The sequence below is a fragment of the Rhinopithecus roxellana genome, chromosome 14, assembly GCF_007565055.1.
Source record: "Rhinopithecus roxellana isolate Shanxi Qingling chromosome 14, ASM756505v1, whole genome shotgun sequence".
Taxonomy (NCBI): domain Eukaryota; kingdom Metazoa; phylum Chordata; class Mammalia; order Primates; family Cercopithecidae; genus Rhinopithecus; species Rhinopithecus roxellana.
In genome coordinates this window covers 31,430,392-31,457,605 of record NC_044562.1, presented here as the reverse complement: position 1 = coordinate 31,457,605, position 27,214 = coordinate 31,430,392, and the positions used below count along the sequence as shown (strand labels likewise).

Genomic DNA, 27,214 nt, shown 5'->3' with positions numbered 1-27,214 from the left:
CCATGTAACCCAGTAAGGGCCCAGCAGGTGCAGCCATAAAGCCACCCTGTATAGACTTCTTCATAATCCAGGGCACATGCAAGACTCCCATGAAAAAAAAAAAAATGCCTTCAAAAGATGAATTCACAATAAAATGTTACAAAGAGCTGACAATTATCGCAATCAACAGTCAGTCAACAGCAAATGGGAGAATTCACACCTGAGGAGCTAAAGATAATACAGAAATTTGGATTTGACTTTAAAATAAGTATATTTTTTGCCATGCACAGTGACTCACAGCTATAATCCCAACATAATCCCAACACTTTGAGAGGTAGAGGTGGGAGAATCAATTGAGGCCAGTGATTTGAGACCAGGCTGGGCAATGTAGTGAGACTCCATCTCTACAAAAAAAAGTTTAAACATTAGCCAGAGGTGATGTTGTGTCCCTGTACTCCCAAGTACTTGGGGGCTAAGGCAGGAGGATTTTTTTTTTTTTTTTTTTTTTTTTTTTTTTTTTTTTTTTTTTTTGAGCCAACAAGGTCTCATTCTGTTGCCCAGGTTGCCCAGGCTGGCCTTGAACTCCTTGACTCAAATGATCCTCCCACCCTGGATTCCCAAAGGGCAGTAATTACAGGCATGAGCCACTGCACCAAGACCCTAAAATTTTTTTTATAATAGGTCAAGTTTGGTGGTTCATGCCTGAAATTCCAGAACTTTGGGAGGCCAAGGAAGGAGGATTGCTTGAGCCCAGGAGTTCAAGACGAGCCTGGGCAACATAGTAAGATTCTGTCTCTACAAATTTTTTTTTAATTAACCAAAGGTGGTGTTGCATGCCTGTAGCCCCAGCTACTCAGGAGGCTGAGGCAGGAGGATTTTTTAATTTTTTTTTTTAAATAGGCAGGGTGCATTAATCCTAGCACTTTGGAAGACAAGGCGAGGGGACTACTTGGGCCCAGGAGTTGGAGACCAGCCTGGGTGACATAGGGAGACCCCGACTCTATTTAAAAAATTTAAAATTAGCCAGGCAGGCATGGTGGCACACACCTGTAGTCCCAGCTACTTAATAGGCTGAGGTGGGAGGATTCCCTGAGCCTGGGAGGTCAAGGCTGCAGTGAACTGAGATTGGGCCACTGCATTCCAGCATGGGTGATACAGTAAGATCCTATCTCAAAAATAAAAACAAAAAAATTCTTTAAAAGAAAATTAAAGAATAAGGAAAACGAAGGGTGGAAAACTGTCAAAGAACTAATACCAGATAAATTTACATAACCTAAACTTCCAGGTTAAGAAAATTTACCAGGTGCCCAGCACAATGAATGAAGAAAAACACCACCAAGGCACACATCATGAATTCTAAAGCTAAAAAGAAGATTTAAATGCTGAAATGATTGCTTACAGTTAAAATCCAAAGCAATCTTTAAAAAAAAAAAAAAAAAAAAAAAAAAAAAAAAAAGCTGCTAGAACTAATAAATGAATTTACTTAGGTCCCAAGTTACAAGGTCAATATACATACTGCAACTACATTTCTATATGCTATAGTGACCAAAAAAAACTTGGAAAATGAAAACTTTTTAAGATATCATTTGTAATAGCATCCAAAAAACCCATAAAATACTTAGGGACAAATTTAGCAAAATAAGTACAAGATTTATGTACCAGGAGCTATAAAACATCCTTTGCAAAAAAATTAAAGAAGACTTAAATGGAGAAAGATATCTTGCCCATGGACCAGAAGACTCAATACTATAGTATCAATTTTCTCTAAATTGATCCGTGGATTCGACATAATCCAAATCCAAATCCCAGCTGGATGTTTTATAGAAATTGATAAGCAGATTCTAAAATTTCTCTGAAAACATAGTCAAAGCAACTTAGGAAAGAGGAACTGGCCCCTTTCCTAAGAGTCACCTGTCCAGGTTGGAAGAAGACAATGAAGGACTCCAGGAGAGAGGTCTTCGAGAAAGAAAAATTAATAGATTATCTGCTGAATGTGGATATATTGAGGGAGACATTGGAACTGATGTCATGATAAGTGCATGGAACGTCCTCTCCTCAATTGCAGGGAAAACAAAACTTGTACAAAGAAAGGAAGTGTAAACATCGAACCCAACTGTGAATAATTTTTTACCTAGTGATAATAACAAAAAATTGAATGTTGACTTAACCAAAAAAGGTGGTATCTGTTTCTGGAGAATGGAGAAGGCAGTATTTGTGTTTGCTTGGATGGGGGTGAAAGCAGGAGAGAGATTGGGAGAATATTACGTTCTCAAAGTCAAAAGAGAGAGTCAGTGATGATACCTAAACCTGGAGGGGGAAAAAAACAAGAACTAGCAGAGGGCTGGTCACAGTGGCTCACACTTGTAATCCCAGCACTTTGGGAGGCTGAGGTGGGGGGAATCACTTGAGGTCAGGAGTTCAAGATTAGCCTGGCTAACGTGGTGAAACCCTGTCTCTACCAAAACAATGCAATAATTAGCCAGGCGTAGTGGCGGACGCCTATAGTCCCAGCTACTCAGGAGGCTGGAGTGGGAGAATGACTTGAACCAGAGAGGTGGAGGTTGCAGTGAGTTGAGATCATGCCACTGCGCTCCAGCCTGGGAGACTGAGTGAGACAAAAAAAGAAAAAAAAGAAAAAAACTAGCAGAACAAGTACGATATTTAGAAATATATAGATCACTATCAGATGAAACAGCTATGAGAGCTGACAGCTGCTGCCCTTGTCTGCAGGGATTGGAGCTGGAAGGCTGCTGGTTTTTTGTTATAAGCTTCATAAAGCCATTTCATTTTTTCAACAATGTGTATGAAATACTTAGACAATAAAAAGAAAATGTAATCTTAAAAAGTCGAGTTAACATATTTCCATTATTTTTTATTTTATTATGTCTTTGATTCATTTCTACCCTGAACATTGGAAGGAAGACTTTGGATTTAAAACCTGAATACCAAGCTGGAAGAAAACATTGGTGCTGAGAGCTCCGCTGTTAGCTCCTTGTGGCTTTCTGGGTGGAATCCAGAGTGGCCTCTCTGACCTCTGCATGGAAACAACAAAAGACTGGGCTCCACCACTGTCTCTTGGTGAGTGGTCTTCTCTAGGAAGGTGCATCTTTGGGACACTCCTCAGACCAAAGAGGAGACTGTCATTTTACTTCATTTGCATCTATGAGATTTTTCAGTCTCTGAAAGACTCATTGAAATACTACTTTGCTGAGAAAGGGGCAAAATTTACCTCTATGGCATAAAATGTGGATTTTCAATTCATATTTTTGCTAGAATTAACAAGAATGGGCTAGGGGATGGAGGGCAAGGGGTGGTGAGAGGCTGTGGTAGGTCAGAAGGGGAACTGGTTTAGGGGAAAACAGTAGATTTTGACATTTGATTTAGAGTCTCAAATGTTGTCACCAAGGCTACAAAACAAATTTTAGAATTTTAACATCAGGAAGCATTGTGCAGAACATGCTGTTACATCCTAATCCCCGTCCCTCACCTTACCCTGATATGCATCCGCTCCATAATCCCAATCTCATCACTGACCCCTCCCATTTCTGACCCCCATTCCTGTCCTAAGATTCACCCCATCCCTAGTCCCAGCCCTTTCCTGGACAAGTGAGTCCCTCCTTAAGGCAAACACTCTCCCTGGCTCTGACCAGATCTAATCCTCACCGTGTCTAGTAATTGAAATATCAGTTTTTGATACTTCAATATGCTGTTAACTGAGTACCAAAATCCTGACATTTTTAAAAAATCTGAAATCCAAATCATTTGTGTCTTGAGCTATACCCAGAAAATTACAGGTTGCATTAAAATTTCCAATCAACCTGGGTGCAGTGGCTCACACCTGTAATCCCAGCACTTCAAGAGGCCGAAGCAGGCAGATCACTTGAGCTCAGGGGTCGAAGGCCAGCCTGGGCAACGTGGCAAGACCCCATAACTACAAAAAATTTTTAAAATTAGCTGGGCACGATGGCACACAGCTCTGGTCCAAGCTACTGTGGAAGCTGAGTTGGGAGGATTACCCGAACTCAGAAGATTGAGGCTGCAGTGAGCTGTGTATGCACCACTGCACTCCAGCCTGGGTGACAGAGCAAGACTCTGTCTCATTTAAAAAAAAAAAAAATCTAATCGAAAAATATTGCACTTGTTTGAAGAGTCCACTATATCCTTCCCCTGTATAAAACACTTCTGAGTTGTTTCGTTGCTGTTTGAGCCTCATTTCCCAAGTTCCTAGTGAGGCTGAGCATTTTTCATGCTGTTATAAGTAATTTGCATTTCCCCTGGACCCAACATGGAAGCCCCTGAAGGAATTTATTTACTGAAGCCCCTGATGGGATCATCCTGGCAGGGGCATAAGGTGAAGAAGGAGGAAGTTGGACTTTGAGGAAACAGTAGGAGAAGTTGAGGGGGATTAGAGGAGGGAAGAGAGGAAAAGGAGGTCCCAGTTCTCAGCCTTCTGCCCTAGATTCTCTCTGCATCCTCTGCATCCTTCTTGTCTTCTCTGCTGAATCAGGCTCTGCTGAATCTTAGGGCTCGAGTGCCTAACTCCCTCCTCACTCACCTGCCTGGAGAGCCTCAAGCAGGACAGACTGAGAAGCCTCAGTCCTGGCCCCTGGAAGAGCATCTTAGATGATGCTCCATATGGGGTGGTGACCCTACCAGGCACGTCTTCTGTAGCCTTGTAGCTACTAAGCCTTTCCTGACATTCATTCCAGGCCTGACACCCCCTCCCTGAGCCTCACCACTCTCCCACACTTATCCCATTCCAAAGCCTCACACTGTATCTGGTCCCAGCTCCATGTTGAATCTCCCTGTTCCCAACACCTCACTGCGACCCCGACTCTCACTCTCCCTCCTTGTAGATCTCTCCCGATTCCTGGCATTCATCCTTCTCTGACCTCATCCCAAGCTGCCACCCCATCCCTGCCCCCACCCCATCTTTGATTTCAACATGAATCGCTGATCCCCATCTCAAGCTTGATCTAGGTCCTGTCTCTGTGCCTCACCCTATTCCCAACCTCAAGCCATCCCTGATCCTTCCCCATACATGCTAAACCCACACACTCTCAGTTTTGCTTAAGCTAGTTTGACTTTTGTTTCTATCATTTGCTATCAGAAGAGCCCTGACATCGTTTATCTTTACACAGATAAACATCTAATGAAGCTAAACCACAAAGGCAAACTTAATAAGTGGACAGCGGGAGGCTGAAAGGGGAGAGGACAGACAGGAGGAGCTTTGAGCAGATGGTGTGCAAATGAGCTGTGGTTGGCCGGGACCAGTGGCTCACACCTGTAAACCCAGCACTTTGGGAGGCCGAGGAGGGTGGATCACGAGGTCAGGAGATCGAGACCATCCTGGCTAACACGGTGAAATCCCATCTCTACTAAAAATACAAAAAAATTAGCCGGGCATGTTGGTGGGCACCTGTAGTCCCAGCTACTCGGGAGACTGAGGCAGGAGAATGGTGTGAACCCGGGAGGCGGAGCTTGCGGTGAGCCAAGATCATGCCACTGTGCTCCAGCCTGGACAACAGAGCGAGACTCCATCTCAAAAAAAAAAAAAAATGAGCTGTGGTCTCTTCAGCATACGTTCATTCCTGTGATGATTATTTATTGAGCATTTAATAGGCTACAGGCACCAAGGACATAGAGTGAATAAACTGACAGGGCCCTGTCTCCAAGGAGGGAAAACAGACTAGGAAAAAACTGCAACTCACGGAAAGCATTTTGGGAGGGAGAGGCAAGCTCACGTAGTTTGAGGAAGCCAGGCAAGGCCTAACCCAGAAGATGATGCTCACCTCAGGGTGAAGCTGAGACTCCCTAGAGGAGCGTTTCCTTTTACTTGTGGACAAAGGGATCCTCCTCCGCCTGGAGTATGGGCATGAACAGGAGATTCTGTGCCTCAAGAGACTGTTCTAGCAGGAGTTAAAGCCCCAGGGAATGCTGCCCTTCAACCCAGAGAGGTGCCTTCTTAGGAGATGCTGCCCCATTCTACTGCAGGAACAGTCAACAATGCCGCACACACCCTTGACTCTGTCACACCCAAGATACTTCCACAGGGACAAGCATGGAACAGAAACTTTATTAGGAACATCTGCCTGCCCAGTGGACTGGTGGCTGTGCATGGCTTTCTGGGGATGCTGATGCTCCGTGCCAGCCTGGAAGCTGCAGGAGAGAAGGGCTAAGGGCTGCTTGTCTCAGTCCACCTGGGGCTCAGCAGATGGCCAGCACATGTGTGTGCAATGTTGGGCATGGGGGTAAAGGGGGGGTTCTTGTGGCATGGATCTGGCATCCAAACCCTCTTCCTCTTTGTTCACCCAACACCCCCAAGGGGAACATATGTTTCCAGCTCCTCACAAAGCCACCTGAGGGGTTGATGTTTTGGCAGTGCCTGCCTCAGTGTCTCCAGCCAACACTACAACACACCTGAGAGGGGAAAACCACTCCCTGAGCTCAGATCACAGCACGCAGAGCCACCAGCCTGGTGGCTCAACACTTAACACTCAGAATTGAAGAGATGCTCCTGAGAGGGTAAACGAGAGCATCCAACCCTTATGAGGACATAGCTTCAGCCCTATTCTTTCATCTAATGTCAGATTCGGGGCTCAGATGTGACCATGCTAATTAGCCAGTTAGGGTTTAGAGATGTGACGTTCAACAGGAATGATGGTGCTTCCTTTTCATGGAGCCGCAAAGGCTGGTCCTTGGAGGTACCTCAGCAGCTCCTCAGAAGGTTGGTATGGCCCCTGAAGACACCAGTTCCTAACATCCCCACACCCTATAGCGTCCCCCCAAAACCCAGATAGTGCCTGTCCAGAGCCAGACCACCTTCCACACACAACCTCAGAGTGTTGGTTATTCTTTCCTTATGAGAAGAGATATTCCTTCATCGATGATTTTCAGAGGTTGGAAGAGACATTGACAGAGGAAGAAGTGTAGGAGGTAACATGATGACGTGCCAAGAACTCCTTGCTGACCAGGCCATGTGTGGCCAGGATCTTGAGGAATCCATGGCGAAAATTTTGGCCAATGAAGGCGTAGATGATGGGGTTGAGGCAACTATGGAGAAATCCCAGAATCTCGGTGGCATCCAGGGCCCGGCCAATGTCACTGCGGCGCTCACAGCTCTCCTTGATCAGGTGGGTCCTCATGAGGGTGTCTGCAAACAGGACCAGGTTGTAGGGCAGCCAGCAGAGCAGGAAGATGAGGACGACAGCAAAGATGACCCGCATGGCCCGGTGCTTCTGCCCTATGTGGGCCTTAAACAACGTATGCAGGGTGAATCCATAGCAGAACAGCATGATCAGCAGCGGCAAGATGAAGCCAAAGGTGTGAGGCAGGATCCGCAACACCATCCGCCATTTTGCTGTGTCATTTCCCAGGACCTCATAGCAAACTAGACTGGAGTTGTTTGGATGATAAGCCTGGCGGAAAAGGAAGAAGGGCAGGGACAGAATCGTAGACAGTCCCCAGCAGCTGAGACAAACAAATTTGACTGAGTGACGCTTCTGGATCAGTGTGCGTGTGGCATGGACAATGGCCAGGTAACGGTCCACGCTGATGCAGGCCAGTAGCAGGATGCCACTGTAGAAGTTGACTTCCTTCAGGAGTGAGACCACCTTGCACAGGAGTGTGCCAAAAATCCAGCCATTCACCTTGGAGGCGGCCCAGATGGGCAAGGTCAGGGCAAAGAGTAGGTCGGCTATGGCCAGGTTCAGCAGGTAGACATCAGTGACGGAACGGCTGACCCTGCTGTATAAGATGACCAGCATCACAAGAGAATTTCCCAGCAGGCTCAGCAGGAACACTAGGGCATAGGTGACGATCACAACATACTTGTTGAGTGACTCAGTCTCTAGCTTACAGGGGCTGTAATCTTCATCTGTAGGTGGCATGCCAGTGAAATTTAGATCATAGTCATCACCCCACATCTGTGGATCTATAGTATTTGACATGTTCTCTTCAGTTTCAGCAATGGTTTGATCTAGCTGGAAGGTTAGAAGGAAGGAAATGTGATTTAGTAGCTTGGATTCAAGGCATTGCTATCAAGGATGAGAGAGCAGTTACTGGGATATCCTTTGCTTCCCTGTTTTTTTGGCAACGAGAGCCCCCCTTCCTCCTTTGACTCTGACCTGGGGTTCTTTGGAGGTTGGCTTCCCAGTGCTCTCCACCTTCCACAATTCCAAGGCCTGGCCTGAGTATGGGGTAATATGGGGAATATGGGGAAAACGCCTTAGCCCTAGCTCAACCTACAACTGCCTCCTCTCAGCCTATGTCTCTCTACCTCTGTCCCTCTTTAGCCTTCTCCATCCTCAGCTGTGTCTGTGCATTCAGATGTGGGAACCAAGTTGGTCTTAGACATTCAGGGAAGGGCCAGCATTAAGCAAAATGCAAGAAGGCAAACCTGTTCCCAGGTGGCCCCTTCTACTATTTCCTTTCCTATGTTCTCCCTGATTCTTGTTTACCCTCCTTAAAATCTACTGGGGGAAGGAAGTGATAACAACACGTTGCATTAAACTGTATATTTTAAGCCTTGTCTTTAAATGAGCAGCACACATTTTGTTCCTCTGTCTAAAAGAGTTTTAAGTATTTGAGAAGATAAAGTCTCCATCTTGGTCCCTGAAACCCTCCACCCCTGACAAAATACACAAAATTGTTCAAGAGTTTTCAAATGTATTTCCTATTGTGAAATATTTTGCTGAAATAAGATCTTCCCAGAAGCCCAGTATGTGAAACAGATAAAAGCTAAGCCACATGTGGGGCAGAGTGTGCTAACCTCCCAACCCAGATGGCCCCTAAAGAGCCCCTCAAAGCTCCAGGGCTCTCCAGAGAACCGTCTGAAAACCTTTGGAAAGTCACCCAAGTTGGTTGTAAAGTCACCTAGCATCCAGTCTTCATTCTATCCTGAATCTACTATTAATAAGTCTCGTGTGTAATCCCAGCACCTTGGGAGGCCGAGGCAGGTGGATCATAAAGTCAGGAGTTCGAGACCAGCCTGACCAACATGATGAAACCCCGTCTCCACTAAAAATACAAAAAAAATTAGCTGGGTGTGGTATCGTGCACCTGTAATCCCAACTACTCAGGAGGCTGAGGCAGGAGAATCACTTGAACCTGGGAGATGGAGGTTGCAGTGAGCCAAGATCGTGCCATTGCACTACAGCCTGGGCAACAGAGCAAGACTCCATCTCAAAAAAATTAGTAAATAAATAAGTCTCATGACCTTGAATGGAGTCTCGTACCCCCATAGATTTCAGTCTTCTCATCTGCAAATCGAGGAAGACAGAGTCGTCCACTTCTCATTTGCTGCCAGGCCTGAGGGTGTATGATGAGTCCACTGAGATCCACACATTTTAGTATGTTCCCTCCCTACCAGTATTTGCATTTTCACCAAAGACAAAGTCTTAAGGTGAAGCAATAAACGTCAAATTGGGGAATTCTCAGCCTCTTTCCACAAAAGGGTGAGGTATAAAAAGAGAGGATGAGGAGACTGTCCTCCTCACCTGCTACCTCTATGTATGAGTGGTGATCACAAGAGAGGAAGCAGGCAGCAGAAATCCTCAGCTCCCACAGAAATGAACACATTTTCCAAAATAAAGTCAAGCCGAGCAGCCCCACCCCACAGAAAGTCCTAGCAAGCGGAGGCGGCTTCCTACCTGAGGCACCGGCCAGGTGTGTCCAAAGGTAGGAGCTGCAGTCAGAGATGAGAGTGACTTAACAGCTAGAAGGCCCTTGATGAATAAAGGAAAATAAGGAAATCACGTCAGACGACACCTCCCTTCTGAGCCCCACCCACGTCTACATTTGGGGAGGAACAGTTTAAGTCAAGGGATCGCAGACTCATGATTAGAGACTGCCAGGGTCCATATGACCAAGCAGGGGTCCCAGGTGTGAAGCTGGGGTTGAGGGTCCGTTATCTGAAATCTCCACTCTATGGATGATCGTTTTTATTCTTTTCCTTTTCTTGGATTTATTTCCATTTGTTTATTCCTAAATTCCCTGGTAGATCACCTGTGGAAACTTGCAACTGTCTGATAAGAATAAAGGGGGAAGGATTTGACTTACAGCAGAGACTTCAGAAGGAGTCCCTGCAGGAGGGACTTGGGGGCAATCCGATGGGAAAGAGGAGGAGGACTGCACTTGAGTTGTGTGTGAACAGCAGGCCCTCGATCTCTACTTATTTTGCAGCCTTCTTTGAGGTGGCCTGGTGGGGATGTGAAGGGAACACGAACCCTCCTTTGCCGCCAGCCACTCTTTTGCACAACCACTGACAGTGACCAGTTGATTGAAATGGCTCTGAGGCTGAGGGCATAGGCCACTCCCAGAGGCTGGCTGGTTAGCAGAGAGACCACAGAGCTGGGGCAGTCCACGAATGGAAGAGCTGGGGTCAAGGTCACTGCTGCCCCTATCTCAGTAATGGAGAACGGCTTCTCTGGGAACCCACCTTAGCTGCCTCCAGCAGCTAATAGCTGTCCCCTAGCTTGAGTCTTCTGGCACCTTCGTCACTTCTCCATATAACATGAACCCTACTGTGAGGCATTTACAAGTCAGCCCTCTTCTAGCTTGGGAGCCATGAGACAGCAAGAACCCTCTTCAGTTCATTTTTATGTTCTCTTTCGGGGAATATAGAAGGTGCTCAATCAATGATTGTAGAATAAATGAAGAGAGACATTGCGCCTGTGATTCATGGACCATACGTCACCACCACAACTCAGTGTCTATTGCTTTTGGCTACACACTAAAGTCACTGGTATGCCTGATAGTTTCACTTCCACACAGCCCAGCTGGTCTGCCTGGCATTGCTTCTTCCCAACCTTCCTCTAATGTTTGGAGCTAGTGCCAGTCTGTGCAAGTATAAATCCTGCCCTACCACAAATGCCAAATTTATCATGCCGTGGATTCCTACAGTTCTGCACTGGAAAGACAATTTTTCTTTTTTTTTTTTTTTGAGACGGAGTCTCACTCTGTCTCCCAGGCTGGAGTTCAATGACGGGATCTCGGCTCACTGCAAGCTCCACCTCCCAGGTTCACGCCATTCTCCTGCCTCAGCCTCCCAAGTAGCTGGGACTACAGGCGCCTGCCACCACGCCCAGCTAATTTTTTTGTAGAGACGGGGTTTCACCATGTTAGCCAGGATGGTCTCGATCTCCTGACCTCATGATCCGCCCGCCTTGGCCTCCCAAAGTGCTGGGATTACAGGCGTGAGCCACTGCACCCGGCCCATTTTTTCCTTTTTTAAGAGACAGGCTCTCACTGTGTTGCCGAGGCTGAGTACAGTAGTGTGATCATAGCTCAGTGTAACCTCAAATGCCTGGACTCAAGCAATCTTCCCACCTCAAACTCCTGAATAGCTGGGGCTACCGGCAAGAGCCTACTACATCTGGCTTTCTTTTTTTATATATTTTATTTTTATTTTTATTATTTATTTATTAATTATTTGTAGAGAAAGGGTCCTGATATACTGCCCAGGCTTATCTTGAACTCCTAGCCTCTAGTGATCCTTCTGCCTTTGCCTCCCAAAGCACTAGGATTACAGGCATAAGCCACCATGCCCAGGCGGCAAGCCTATTTTTTAAGCTAAGTCGTGCTCTCCTCCTGGGCTCTTTTATCATTCATAAATGGTAACAGGAAGTGCAAGGAGACAATTAGCCACTCACGCTTTGCTTTTACTGATGTTGGACTATTGTGCTCTGATGCCTAGACTAGAAAGGAGTCAAAAATGGGGTAGTCCCAGGAGTTGGGAGACTCCCTCTATTAATCATCTAGGGTAAAAGCAGCCCCGAGGGCAGAAAATAGTCACTGGGGACACAGGAGAAAAAAGACAGGGGCCTAGATTGCAAAACACCTGCCTATTATACTCAAGAATGACCCTGAGGCCGGGAGAAGGATAGTTTTTGCCACAAGGGGGCAGCAGTCGCTGGACAGGGAATCCCCTGCGAGACACCCCCTTGAGAAAGACCAGGGCCAACCAAGAGCAGGTATATTTAATACCCAGTGTGAAGTTCTTCTTGGTGTATAATTCCCTTCTGCTTTTCCTAAACCCTCAGTAAGTCGGTTCACCATTCCAGTGTATTTCAAGGAATCACTGAGGGGTTAGGGAAGGGTCTGGTCTCCTGGAGTTAAGGAGTTAAGGAGTTAAGGAGTTAAGGAGTTAAGGGGAAGTAGCCCTGCTGCATGAGTGTGGTGGGGGCAACAGTGATGCGGGTGTCTCTGGGAGAAGTTGCATCTGGAGGACAAGGGTGGAAAGAATCTTTCACTTCGCAGTAGGACGAGCATTTTACTGAAGGAGGGAGAAAGCACATATAGAAGAGTTTAGAATAAAATTTTACCCACTTTAAAATGCTCCAGCAAGTCAGCCCACCCGAACTATCTTCTATACCTCACTTCCCACTTATAACTGTGCCCTCTTAAAATGGCCTAGAATGCTCCTGCTGAGAAAACATTTTTCCATTCCATGTAGAGCTCCCAATGCCACAGAGAAAGCTGTGATAGGTGCAGTCCGAATGCCAGTCAACCGGCAAAATGTGGCGTCTCTTTGGGTGACATCTTCTTACCACTCTGTTTCAAACATGGTGGCTTCTACACAGACCATATGAACAGCACAATATGGCTGTAAGAACATCTATTTTGTCCCTGAATCAGCCTTATGCCAGCTTAAGCATCTCTTCTCATTCCTCCAGAAGAATCCACTTGGATCTGGGATCAAAGTGGAGGAAAGGGGTAGAAGGAGGTTTCTCCTCTCTCCCCAGTGACATCCTCATAACTACAGCAACAGGCTCAGGGAGTAAGTCTGTGACCTGAGATGATCCGGTCAGAGCAAAGGTCAGATATTTGCTCAATCACTGAGGAAAAGCAAGTATATAGTCTTGTTGCAGACAGCAGCCATTTTGCCACCATAAATGGCAAAAACAGTCCAAGGAAGAAACCAACACACAGAAGAAGGCACAGCTGAGAGAATCAGAGAAACAGGCCCGGAGTCCTGAACAAACCATGCCCAGAGGCTATCTTCTCTCTGTACTTTGTTCAGTTCCATAAGCCAATAAATTCTCTTTATTGTTAAGACCAGTTCAGGTTGACTTTTCTGTTACTAGCAACCAAAACATGCCCAACTGTGAGAATTCTGGAAACCAAACATGGTCTAGGATGAGAAGAGCAGGAAGTAGTGTCAGTGAGACACTGGGTCCAGGCTGCAGTGGTAAAGATACAGGGGCATTGACAGACATGTGACCTGGCCAGGTGCAGACCTCCCAGCCCTGATCTCCAATCTCCAGAGGAAGCCAGAGAAGGACCTTGAAAAATGAGCATATTTGTTTCCTGCAATCTCTGTTTTAAAAATTAAATTAAATTAAAAAATTGTTTCCTGCAATCTCAGTTTAAAAAATAAAATAACAAAGTAAATAAATAGGCCAGGCATGGTGGCTCATGCCTGTAATCCCAACACTTTGGGAGGCCAACGTGGGAGGATTGCTTGAGTTCAAGAGTTCAAGACCAACCTGGGCAGCACAGCAAGACCTCATCTCTCTAAAAATAAAAAGTAAAAGTAAAAATTAGCTGGGCATGGTGGTGAGTGCCTGTAGTCCCAGCTATTAGGGAGGGTGAGGCAGGAGGATCGCTTGAGCCGGAGAGATCAAGGCTATAGTGAGCTATGATTACAGCACTGCACTCCAGCCTGGGTGATAAAGTGAGATCCTGTCTCTCAATAAATAAATAAAGTCAGCCTGGGCATCATAGTGACACCCCATCTCTACAAAATGTTTTAATTATCTGAATGTAGTGGCACACACCTATAGTCCCAGCTACATGGAAAGTTGAGGCAAGAGGATTGCTTGAGCCCAGGAGCTCAAGGTTGCAGTGAGCTGTGATCACTCCACTGCACTCCAGCCTGGGAGACAGAGTGATATACTGTCCCGAAAGAAAGAAAATTTTAAAAAAGAAAGTGAGTGTCTGAACACTCATCTGAATCAAACCCTCCAGAATGGATTCAGAAAATTCTCATGAATGACCTAGAATTCCCTGCTTTGGAGCCAGACAGACCAGGATGGAAATACTGGCTCTTCTTTACCAGTTCGTGATCTTGATGGTGATAGGAAAGCATTTTTATATTCTATGTAGAACACCCAGTGCCACGAAGAAAGCTGTGACAGGTGCAGCCTGAATGCCAGTCAACTGGTGAAATGTGGCATCTCTTAACATTTATCAAAATATCCTTATCTATAAAAATGGGGATAATAATACTCACCTCTCCAAGGTGTTGTGATGATGGAAGGCTTGAGCACCAAACCAGCTGGTACAAATCCTAACTCTGTCCCTGGCTAGATGTATGCTCTTGGGCAGCTTAGATGCTCACTCTGTGCCTCAGTTTTCTCACCTGTAAAAGGATAATAAAAGTAGGACCTAGTTTGTAAGATTGGCATCAGGATCAATTAGTTAATATGTGTAAAGTGGTTGGCACAGTGTCTGGCAGATAATAAGTGTCCAGTCACTTTTAGTTCATCCTGGTCTGGCTGGCTCCAAAGCAGGGAATTCTGGGTCCCTCATGAGGATTGCTGAATCCATTCCGGAGGGTTTCCTTCAAACGAGGGCTCAGATGCCCACTTTCCTTTATTTTTGTTTCTTTCAGGACAGGACATCACTCTGTCTCCCAAGCTGGAGTGCAGTGGAGTGATCATAGCTCACTGCAGCCTTGAACTCTCGGGCTCAAGCGATCCTCTTGCCGCAGCCTCTCGTGTAGCTGGGACTATAGGTGTGTGCCACCACACCCAGATAATTAAAACACTTTTTTAGAGATGAGGGTCTTGCTATGTTGCCCAGGCTCTTATGATCACTTTATTTATTTATTTAGTACACAACCCCCTGTGGTCCCGTTGGGGGACTGTGTATCAAACACACCCAAAAATGCAGAACCTTTGACCCTGAAATTCCACTAAAAGAGGGAAGGGAGGAAGGGAGGAAGAGGAGAGAGGGAGGGAGGGAGGAAGAGGAGAGAGGGAGGGAGGGAAGAAGGAGGGAGGGAGGGAGGGAAGAAGGAAGGAAGGAAGGAAGGAAGGAAGGAAGGAAGGAAGGAAGGAAGGAAGTTAGTAAGTTAGTTTATCGCAGGGTTGTTTATAATAATAAAATGGCAATAATTTCAATGTTTTTCAAAAAATGTTTATACAAATTATACTGGATTTATAAAATGAAACACTATGCTTCTATTTAAAATAATGTACAGCTATAATTAATGCTATGGAAAAATGTTTGTAATAGGATGCCAAGTGGCAATAAAGATTAACAAGCAGAATGTACAGTATAACATTTTGTATCAAACACATATATGTATATGCACAGGGAAAACATGGGAAATGTAGCCAAATGTTAGCAGGGGTTATCTTGGGGATTGTAGATATTTGGGATTGTAGCTATTTGCTTCCTTGCTTATGTCTTTTGATGTTGCCCAATCTTTAAAATGAGCATTACTTTTGCAATCAGAAAAAAACAAAACAAAACAATACACACCAGGCGCAGTGGTTCATGCCTGTAATTCCAACACTTCAGGAGGCCGAGGCAGGTGGGTTGCTTGAGATCAGTAGTTCGAGACCAGCCTAGCCAACATGGTGAAACCCCGTCTCCACCAAAAATAAAAAAAATTAGCAGGGCATGGTGGCATGTGCCTATAATCCCAGCTACTCGAGAGGCTGAGGCAGGAGAATCGCTTGAGCCCGGGAGGCGGAGGGGAGCTGAGATTGTACCATTGCACTCCAGCCTGGGTGGCAGAGCAAGACTCGGTTTCAAAAAATAAAAGAAAAAAAAATACATATTTAGCCGTTTTCATAAAAATCAGTAAATAAATACCACTGCGGCAGTCATTCGCGTCCCCTCACTCCAATCTGCCTGCACAGCTCCATTTGTGAGCAGATGCCCAGGACTCTGAGCTTCCGCCCCACTGAGCTCCTCCCTCCTCAGCCCTGAAACCTGCAGGCTTTTTTGCCTCTGGGCTCCCACACCACTTAGTTCTCCACTGCTGCTGTTTTATCAGACTGTTCTATGCTTATTTTTAGGAGTCTCTGTCTCCCACTGGAGTATCAGTAGGCAGGACTCGGGCACAAAGCCTGGCATGTGGTCATGATTCATAAAGCTCCCCTGCCTTCTCTCTTGGCCCCTCCTGAAGGCAAGAACTGTAAAGGATTCTAGTTTGCATCCCTGGTGCCCAGCAAAGTGTGTGACACAAGGAGGGGTGTGTGACCTCTGCAGATGCCTGGGACCTGGGCTCAGAAAAGCCCCAACTTAGGGTCTGATATTCTACAGTCACTGTCTTATAAATCTTAATAATTTTATCTTGGAATGTGTGTTTTACAAGTGAAGTCAGCCAAGCACAGTGACTCATGGCTGTAATCCCAGCACTTTGGGAGGTCAAGACTAGAGGATCGCTTGAGCTCAGGAGTTTGAAATCTGCCTGGGCAACATAGCGAGATCCCCATCTCTACAAAGAAAAAAAAATTTTTTTTAGGCCAGGCGTGGTGGCTCACGCCTGCAATCCCTGCACTTTGGGAAGCCAAGGCAGGTGGATCACGAGGTCAGAAGTTTGAGACCAGCCTGGCCAACATAATGAAGCCCTGTCTCTACTAAAAATACAAAAACTAGCCGGGCACTGGTGGCACACACCTGTAATCCCAGCTACGCGGGAGGCTGAGGCAGGAGAATCATTTGAACCTAGGAGGCGGAGTTTGCAGTGAGCCGAGACCATGCCACTGCACTCCAGCTTGGGCGATAGAGTGAGACTTCCTCTCAAAAAAAAAAAGATTGTTTTGTAACTACAAATTAGTAAAATAACACGTGAAGTCCACTGGATCATGCACAGATACTGGGAGCCTCAGCTCACATGCTGTCCTACCTTTGTTGCCTTGAGGGATGAGGTCTCAGCTACCCACTCCCCAGCCCCAAGACCACCACAGTCCTCACCCCCTGGAGGTGACCTTGGTGCAGCCACAGGGAGGGTCAGCATCGGGACTCAGGCTCCCACGACGGTCTGAACTTGTCCTACAAGTATCCCTGTGCCCCGGGGGTTGCAACATTAAAAGCAAATAAAAAACACTCTGTCCAGCGAATACAACGATGAAATGAGCTTAGACATGCCACAAATTCTCTTTATCCCTTCAGTTCTCGATCTGCTCTTTCTTCTTGTTACTGGGGCTGCAGGGCATATGAAGATTACTCGAAGGTTCAAGTAATCTTCCCTCCCTCTCTCCTCTTCCTCCCTTCCTCCCTTCCCTCTTTTAGTGGAATTTCAGGGTCAAAGGTTCTGCATTTTTGGGTGTGTTTGATACACAGTCCCCCAACGGGACCACAGGGGGTTGTGTACTAAATAAATAAATAAAGTGATCATAAGAGCCTGGGCAACATAGCAAGACCCTCATCTCTAAAAAAAGTGTTTTAAGAAAGGTTCAAGCAGTTCTTGTCATCTCTGAAAAGACGGGGGGGATGTGAAATATCCCCACCTTAACACAGTGGATATGATTTGTCAAAGAATGTTTCATGCCCCAAACACCAACCTGTTCGCAGTGTGGCACTGTTTGATCTTGGGCACTTGTGGCATTGCCTGGCACTCAGTCTTCAGGGTCCATGACTGAGAGTGCTCTTCTCAGACGCCCCTGCTCAAATCAGAGGCATGCCGGCGTCCAGAGGCCTCATATTGGACTCAGACCTAATGTGTTGGCCTCAGAGGAGGACTCGAGGAAAACGAGAGCAAAAACTACCCTCCAGCTTCATCATGTCATAAATGACCCCGCTTCATACCAGTTACAAAGCTTGGGAGGGTGGGTCCCCCAACACCATTTCCTAAGCCCTGAGACTCTCCAAGAGAAGAATGCCTGGGGTTGGGGAAGGGAAAGATGTCCTTCGCTCACCACCCCTCAGGCACGTGGGCAACAGGAGATAGCACAGGATTGTGTGTGGGAGGTGGACAGTCAGTGATCTAACTACCCAAGGGGTTCACCTTGCCCACTGCCTAGACAGAGCCGATTCCTCAAGACAGGGGCATTACAATGGAGAAAGAGTAATTTACACAGAGCCAGCCATGTGGGAGACTGGAGTTTTATTATTACTCCAATCAGTCTCCTGGAGCAATCAGGGAGCAGAGTTTTTAAGGACAACTTGGTGGGCGGGGAAAGCCAGTGAGTGAGGAGTGCTGATTGGTCAGGGATGAAATCTACAGGGAGTCAAAGCTGTCATCTTGTGCTGAGTCAGGTTCCTAGATGGGGGCCACAAGATCAGATGAGCCAGTTTATCGATCTGGGTGGTGCCAGCTGATCCATCAAGTGCAGAGTCTGCAAAATATCTCAAGCACTGATCTTAGGAGGGAGGGTCAGAATCTTGCAGCCTCCAGCTACATGACTCCTAAATTATAATTTCTAATCTTATGGCTAATATTAGCCCTACAAAGGCCATCTAGTCCCCAGGCAAGAAGGAGATCTACTTTGGGAAAGGGCTGTTATCATCTTTGTTTTAAACTATAAACTATAAACTGAGTTTCTCCCAAAGTTAGTTCAGCCTACGCCCAGAAATAAACAAGGACAGCTTGGAGGTTAGCGGCAAGATGGAGTGGACTAAGTTAGATCTCTTTCACTGTCTCAATCATAATTTTCCAAAGGTGGTTTCAGTGATGTGTGGGGTGAAAAAGCAGATTGATAAAGTTCCCTTGTTGGGACTCATTTGTGAAATCAATGGCTGTAAGTGGTGAAGAAGGTTCACACTGCAAATACAGTGTTCTCATCTCAAAGCAAACTATACTTCCCAAGGAAACCGTGTATGTCAGGGCAAGCAGACAACACCATTCTGTATCAGGATGTGTCCCTCACACCCTGAAGTGAGGCTTCTCTTAGCTTCCCCACCACTGACGGGTAATAGCTCCTGTTCTCAGCTGCCCTGGCTGAGCTAATCGATGAACACTTACCTCCCTGAGGTGGCTGCCTCACCTCACACCCCTGAGTGGAGTCAGGGAAGGATCCTGCTTCCATCAGAGGACCTCTCTCCTAGCAGACAGAACTGTTGCCTCTGCCACAGCAATTTTGGCCAAACTGGGGATGTGGGGTGGGAGTTGCCCCACATTCCCCTCTCCTCTGCTTCCAAATGCCTTTGTCATACAAAGGGCGAGGGAAGCCCACACCTAGCGCTCTGACCAGAGCTGGTCAGAGATTCCCCGAGTGTCTGTCCTTACCCCGGCCTGCTCCGTGTGTCTGTGTCGTAAAGCCTGGGACTCTGGAAGGAAATGGGGAAACGGGAATAGGTAAATGTTGCCCTAAGAATGAGTCTCATTCCTCTGTTCTTGTTGGGATCTGTTCTTGGGGAGGGTGGGGACTGGGGGAAGCTTGACTTTGTGTCTTCATCAATAAACTGATTTACACACACAGACACACACACACACACACACACACACACACACACACACCTCTTTCCAGTCAAGGGAAAGACAAAGGAAGAAAGGAAAAAGCTTTCTCCAGCATTTAAACAAGGGGCCTCGCTGGGCACAGTGGCTCACGTCTGTAATCCCAGCGCTTTGGGAGGTCGAAGCAGGTGGATCACTTGAGTCCAGAAGTTAGAGACCATCCTGGGCAACATGGCACAACCCTGTCTCTACAAAAAATACAAAAATTAGCCAGGCATGGTGGTATGTGCCTGTAGTCCCAGCTACTTGCGGGGCTGAGGCATGATGACTGCATGAGCCCAGGGAGTTGAGGCTGTAGTGAGCCATGATCATGCCATTGCACTACAGCCTGGGTAACAGAGCAAGAACCTGTCTCAAAAAATAATAATAATTTTAATTTTAATGTTAAAAAATTAGGACAAGCATGGTGACTCACGCCTGTAATCCCAGCACCTTGGGAGGCCGAGGTTGGCAGATCACAAGGTCAGGAGTTCAAGACCAGCCTGGCCAATATGGTGAAACCTCATCGCTACTAAAAAATACAAAAATTAGCTGGGCATGGTGGCATGCACCTGAAGTCCCAGCTACTCAGGAGGCTGAGGCAGGAGAATCACTTGAACCCGGGAGGCAGAGGTTGCAGTGAGCCGAGACTGTGCCACTGTACTCCAGCCTGGGTGACAGAATGAAATTCTGTCTCAAAAAAATAATAATAAATAAAAATTTTAAAAAAATAGAAAGAGGCTTACAATTTCATTTTGTAATGGGTACTGCAAATTATGTAGCCAGTCTTGATGCCAGTTAAATATGCATTAGATGAAATACTGAAGGAGTGGAGAGGAGAAATAGCAGCACAGAATTCTCACCTTAGCTCAATGGATAGCAACTATTCTTCCAATTGCCAAAATTCATGGACTCATCACTGATGCCTCTTTATCTCTTACACTCAACATTCAATCCACCAGAAACTGCTGCTGGCTCTGCCAAAATACATTGCAGCTCCTGTTTTCTCACCAACTCCACTGCTATTGCCCTGTCTTCTGCCACCCAGTGTCCCTTCTCACCTACATCATTGAGACAACCCCACTCATCCCTGCTCCCACCCATTGTGTTCTATCGTATATTCTCATCACACCAGCGGGAGCAATCCTTTTACAATGCATGTCAGATCATTGTCACTCCTTCTTAGTATCCTGCAACTGAAGCAGGATATTTCCCTGACCCCTTGCAGGCAGGAACTGGAGTGTGGGTGCTGGAATTAGCTGGCTGCTTTGGCGTTAGTTCAAAGGACAGGGGCAAACTCTACTCATTAGGACTCACTGCACTCCTCACTCATGGAAGGGGGAGCATGCAGGTGAGCAGGTACAGGAGCTGGGGTGAGTACTTTTCAGTCACCAGCAGAAACAAATTCTATACTGGCCCTGCAGCAGCATCTGGCGGGAGTGCCCACAACCCCTGAAGCCCCAGAGGAAGTGTTACAGTACTCTTTTAGCACTGCTGTCCATGGATGGCTTAAGTGTTAACAGCTTAGTGGGAAGTTAGTGTGACAGACTTCAGCACCCACACTTGTGGCACCCCAGTTCTTGTCTGGCATCCAAAAGAAAAGAGGTCACACGAACCAATTTGAAGGATGGTAAATGAGGGAGATTTTATTGCAAATGGAGGTGGCTCTCAGCGGGATGGGGAGTTGAAAAGGGGACGGGGTGGGAAGGTAATCCTCCCCCAAAGCTATACCATCAAACTGTCCCTCTGAAATCAAGACACTTCTTTCTGACATCCAGCCATAGTCTCGAACATCCAGCTGCTTCTCCTCTCTCTGCCAGCTGAGCCTGGGGTTTTTACGGGCACAGGATGGGGGCAGGGCAGGCCATGGGTGATTTTGAAAAAGGCAACATTTGTGCAGGAAAACAGGGATGTATGTTCTCTCTTTAGGCTGTGGTATCAGGCTTTTCAGCTTGAGGGTGGGGCCCTCGTCAAGGACCTGCCCTCTTCTGCCCAGAATTTCCCTGTCTCCTGTCCCTATCACAATGTCTCCAAAGTACAAACTCTATTGCTTTAAACATTTTAAGTGCATTTTAACTACGTTTACAGCAGAAAAACCTGGCAAACACTACCTTACCCAAGTGAGGAAGGCTCATATCACCAGGGATGATGTATGGACCTGAGGTACACCTGATACAATGTGATGAGAAGGCACCTCACCTCTGGGGTATGCCCTCCAAAACCCGCAATCTCTGTGTCATCATGAGAAAAACATCAGGCAGATTGAGGGACATTCTACAGGACATCTGGCCAGTATTTCTGAAGATGAAGACTGTCAAAGTCATAACAACAAAAAAAAAAAAAAAAAAAAACAAGAAAAAACTGAGCAAAACTGTCACAGACCACAGGAGATCAGGGAGAGCTAACAACTAAATGAAATGTAGTGTCTTGGATTGGATCCTGGAATAGAAAGAGGGAGTAATGGAAAAACAGACCAAATCCAAATAAAATCTGGAGTTTAGTTAATACTTGCTTTGAAAGCACCTACAAACACTCCTTGACTTGCCATGGTATTATGTCCTGATAAATCCAACATAGAGTGGAAATTTTTAAGTCATACCATCATAAGTTGGAAACCATCTGTATTTTATTTTATTGAGTTTATTCTTCAGATCAAGAATAGGTTTTGAGCCAGGCTTGGTGGTTCATGCCTGTAATCCTAGTGCTTTGGGAGGCCGAGGTGGGAGGCTCCCTTGAGCCCAGGAGTTCAACACCAGCCCAGACTACATGGGGAGCCTCTCATCTATTAAAAAAAAAAAAAAAAAAAAAAAGGTTTTGAATTTTGTCAAAGGCTTATGAAGATAATTATATGACTTTTTATTCTGAGGTACATTCGTATGAGAATTATATATATTTTGTTCATGTCAGATGGGTAACATGCTGATGTTGTGCCAAGGTTTAAGGGAGGCACATCTCACGCATGCACATGAACACCCAAGCATCACGCTTAGGAGTTACTAAAGTATCTAGTGTGGGAATGATATTGATGGTTTTCCAGTGTTGAATAATGCTTGAATTTTTGGAATAAATCACACTTCATCATGAGAAAAAGTGAATCAGATAAATACTAAAGTCCTTAAATGGTCTTCAAGGCTTTACTCTATCTCCCTGCCCTCACCCTCTCCCCTCATCCCACCTCATTACCCCTCTGGATTTGTTTGCTAGGGCTGCTATAATAACCACAAACTGTGCAGCTTGAACAAACAGAAATTTCTTATCTCATAGTTTTGGAGATCAGAAGTTCGAAACCAAAATGCAGCAGGGTTAGTTCCTTCCAAGGGCTATAAGGGAGAGTTCTGTGCCTCTTCCCAGCTTCGGTGGTTGCTAGCAATCTTTGGTGTTCCTTGACCAGTAGAAGTATCACCCCAATTTCTGCCTTCCACTTCATGGTGCATTCTTCCTCTGTGCATTTTTCTGCGTCCCTTTTTATATGGACAGCAGTCATTGGATTAGGGTCCCCCCTCTAATGACTTTGTCTTAGCTAATAACATCTGCAACGACCCCAATTCCAGATAAGGCCACCTTCTGATGTACTGGAGGTTAGAACTTCAAAATACGAATTTGCAGGGAGAAGACACTCTTCAACCCATAACACCTTCTAACCCCTTCCACTTTGCCCCTTGTGGCTCAGCTCCAGACATACTGGCCTTGCACTGGTCTTGCCTTAGAGCATTGACTCTGGCTGTTCACTCCCTCAGAAAGCTCTTCCTTAGCTGCTCCTGCAGGTAACTCCCTCGCCTCTTCTAAGTGTTTTCTCCAGCCCACCTTCTTGCTGAGGCCCATGCTGTCCCCCTTTCCGCAGCTGCACCTCCCCCAGCCTTCCTGACGTCCCTTGCCCTGATCAATTTAACACATGCATCCCTTCCTAACATACTACACCATCTGCTTGTTATACAGGCTATTGCTTATTGTCTCTCTCCTCTGGTGCATATAAGCTTCATGAGGGCAGGGATCCGTATCTATTTTGACCACTGTATCCCATGTGCCTAGAAGACATTACACATCTCCTTGGCAAGTAGAGGATGCAATAAACAGTTGTTGAAAGTAACGAAAAGAAGAAAAGAAGGATTCTATTTCTAGAAACTGAGGACCCACCAGTGACTTGCCCTATGTTTCTCTTGCCTCCAGTCTCTGGGAAATAACACTGGAGGGCAAGTTAAGTCCACCATGGCTGTAAGAAATGACTTAGCAAAGCAGGAGACCACTAACTGTTCTGAAAACCCCTGAGATCAAGCAAGGTTGCTTTGTGGAGAGAGGCAGGGGCAGGTGCAGAATCTACTCTTGGAGGCCAGGGTCTGGAGTTGCAAGTCCAGGAGAGGGCAGCATTATCTCCAAATCAAACCAAATAACTGGAGGCGCCCAAGGAAGTAACCTATGTGAAAATTCTTCCACCCCATGGAAGTGCAATTGTAAATTGCATTAGGCAGCCCACGTCTAGAACTTAACACCACCCTTTAAGGTTTGCAAACCCTTTCACATACATTCATTCTCCCCTTAAAGTCCTCCTAGATGAGAGTTTAGCATTGCTGGAGTGTGAGCAGAGTTTGCACTGAGCAATCAAACGATATCACCCATGTGGTCCCATGTTCCTCAATTTGTCACAGGCTCCAAGCACTTAACAGTCCTGTCTCCATGGTCAACCCCCATTTCCAGCCCACAGACCCTTTCTCCAGAAGATTCTCAGCCTCTCTGAGTGAACCCACACTTTCAAATACAGCACATTGGGACTTACTGGCCAAGGGATTAAAACGTATACAGAAAGCAAGTTTCAGAGAACTGAAGATTGTTTCACAGTTTTTAGGTCCTCCAGCTTGGGCTGCCGTAACAAAATACCATAGACCAGTGATTTCAACAACAGAAGTGTGTTTCTCACAGTCCTGGAGACTAGAATCCCCAGGTCAGGGTGCCAGTGTGATTGGGTTATGGTGAGGGCGCCCTCCTGGCTTGCAGATGGCTGTCTGCTCAATGTGTCCTCATATGGTGGAGAGAAAGAAAGAGAGGTCTGGTCTCTTCCTGTTCTTATGAAGACACTAATTTCACACAGGGGCCCTACCCTCATAATCTATCACCTCTCCAAAGGCCCCACCTCCAAATACCATCACAATGGGGGTTAGGACTTCAACATATGAACTTGGCAAGGACACAAACATTTTGAATCCATAGCAAGCACCATGTCACAGTTTGACTGGAACGATTTCCTTCGCTGATAACACTCCCTTACATATTCATGAGTCAAGGCTCTAGCCAGTTCTAACAAACTTTTGTCTGTCTTTGATACAGGTTTGCTTATTTTCTCTTACACGTGGCCAGCGGTACTAAGCTCTACCTGATATGGCCCAACCTGCATAGTCAACATTCTGTCTGATGGACTCAGCTGCCAAAGTGGTATCCATGGTTGCAGTAAAAACAAACCTCACAAATGGTGACCAGGGGGCTGGAGGGTGGAAGGGTTGGAGATGAAACTGGGCAGATGGGAGACAGGTGGGAAGAAGACTCTTTGTGAATAGCTTTTAATTTTTTTTTTATTTTTGAAACATGTGACATAGTTCCCATTACACATTTTCAACATTGAAAAAATAATTTTAAAATGTTAAACAGTCGTAATTCAACCATGGTGGCAGGAGGCCTGTGGTGCACCTGAGAACCTGCTCTAAGCTCTGGCATGTGCAGTTGTATGTCTTCTGGCTGTTCTGTCTCAATTTCCATCCACAGAGCCAAGGAAGCCTTCAGCCAATTCCAGAGAGCATCTTCTGGGCCCTGGGTTTAGAGACCTGTGATTCTCTTTATTCCCTCTGCTCCAGATTCTCCAAATCACCTCACCTTGGGCTTTCTTGGCCCTGTGTCTTTCCGTCACTGGTGTGTCAACTGCCTCCACTCAGTGCCTCCCCTTAGCCCTTCCTGTCCTTATGGTTTCTAAATGTGATTCTAATAGCTTCCTCCACTTTCCTAGGCACCAAAGAAACCTTGACCCATGGGCTTTAATTTCACCCTTGCAGTGAATTCTTATTGACTTTCACTGACCACTGGAACCCACCTACTTGCCCTGAGAACACTCCCATTACCTTTCAATTAAAATAAGACCCTTGGCCGGGCGCGGTGGCTCAAGCCTGTAATCCCAGCACTTTGGGAGGCCGAGACCGGCAGATCACAAGGTCAGGAGATCGAGACCATCCTGGCTAACACAGTGAAAACCCGTTTCTACTAAAAAAAAATACAAAAAACTAGCCGGGCGAGGTGGCGGGCGCCTATAGTCCCAGCTACACAGGAGGCTGAGACAGGAGAATGGCGGGAACCCGGGAGGCAGAGCTTGCAGTGAGCTGAGATTGCGCCACTGCACTCCAGCCTAGGCGACAGAGCGAGACTCCATCTCAGAAAAAAAATAAAATAAAATAAAATAAGACCCTTGATTTACACTTTTATATATATATATATAAAATATATATGTTTATAAAATATATAATGTATATATAATAGATACACGTATATCCAGATTCCTGCTGAAATTACCTCTCCCTTTTCCAATGCCACACGTCTAGTTCAGCCTGCAGATGAGTTTCTTTGACTGCATGGGATTGCTTTCTTTGTTTGTTTAAATTAGAATTGGTTTCTAACTTTTAAAACTTGAGACTTTTTCACATTTAAAAACATCTGGATTTATACACTTTCCTTTAAAATTTTGAAGATCTGGGCCTGGCGCCATGGCTCACGCCTGTAATCCCCACACTTTGGGAGGCAGAGGCGGGTGGATCACCTGAGGTCAGGAGTTTGAGACCAGCTTGGCCAATATGCTGAAACCCCATCTCCACTAAAAATATGAAAATTTGCTGGACGTGGTGGCATGCACCTGTAATCCCAGCTACTCCGGAGGCTGAGACAGTTTTACTTATATACACAACCTGAACCCAGGAGGCGGAGGTTGCAGTGAGCCCAGATCACACCATTGCACTCCAGCCTGGGTGGCAAGAGCAAAACTCTGTCCCAAAAAAAAAAAAAAATTGAAGATTTGACAACACTGAGCTCATGGCAAAACTCAGCTAAACCTGGAATGTAAAAGAAATCCTAGAAATAGAGCCAAACTTACACCATCACTTGATTTTCATCAAAAGTTCCAAAGCAATCCATTGAGGGAAAGGAAGGTTTTATCAACAATGCGGGCCAGGCACGGTGGCTCACGCCTGTAATCCCAGCACTTCAGGAGGCCAAGGCGGGTGGATTGCTTGAGGCCAGGAGTTTCAGACCAGCCTGGGCAGTTTGGCGAAACCCTGTCTCTACAAAAAATGCAAAAATTAGCTGGGCGTGCTGGTATGTACCTATAGTCCCAACTACTGGAGAGGCTAAGGTGGGAGGATTGTTCGAGCCTGGTAGGCAGAGGTTGCAATGAGCTAAGACCCAGCCTGAGTGAAAGTGAGATTCCATCTCGAAAGAAAAAAAAGAAAAAGAAAAGAAACATCATTACCCAATCACCAGAATGACTAAAAATACAAAAGCATGATAATATCGACTGTTAGTGAGGTTGTGGTGCAACTGGAATCCTCACATATAATTGCTGGGAATGTAAAATGGTGCAACCACTTTGGTAAAAGGTCTGGCAGTTTCTTATAAAATTAAACATACTTCTACTCTCTGACCCAGCAATCCCACTCCTAGGAATATGCCCAAGAGAAATGAAAATAAGATGTTCACAAAAGTATTAATAGCTTTATTGATAATTGCCAAAAACTAGAAACAGTCCAGGTGTCCATCAATAGGAGGATGGCTAAACAAACATACAGTGGAATAGTCATACCATGGAATCATTCTCAT

The 27,214-nt window shown here is 46.0% G+C and overlaps 1 protein-coding gene and 1 non-coding gene across 2 annotated transcripts; both read right to left on the bottom strand.

Annotated features, from left to right (window-relative positions):
- Positions 1–6,035: 6,035 nt before the first annotated feature.
- On the bottom strand, positions 6,036–9,745 carry CXCR1 (C-X-C motif chemokine receptor 1). The gene is made up of 2 exons (XM_010360212.2): positions 9,630–9,745; positions 6,036–7,961 (listed from the first exon to the last, which is right to left on the bottom strand). The coding sequence occupies exon 2, from the start codon at positions 7,926–7,928 to the stop codon at positions 6,873–6,875; it is 1,056 nt and encodes a 351-aa protein (XP_010358514.1). The 5' UTR covers positions 7,929–7,961; positions 9,630–9,745; the 3' UTR covers positions 6,036–6,872.
- A 12,528-nt stretch (positions 9,746–22,273) lies between these two features.
- Positions 22,274–22,377, bottom strand: LOC115893394. The gene has a single exon (XR_004053405.1). It is a non-coding gene; the product is annotated as a small nucleolar RNA U13 (small nucleolar RNA).
- Positions 22,378–27,214: the final 4,837 nt, after the last annotated feature.

Coding starts and splice junctions, on each gene's coding strand:
- CXCR1 (XM_010360212.2), bottom strand. CDS start 7,928: ATGTCAAATACTATAGATCCACAGATGTGGGGTGATGACTATGATCTA.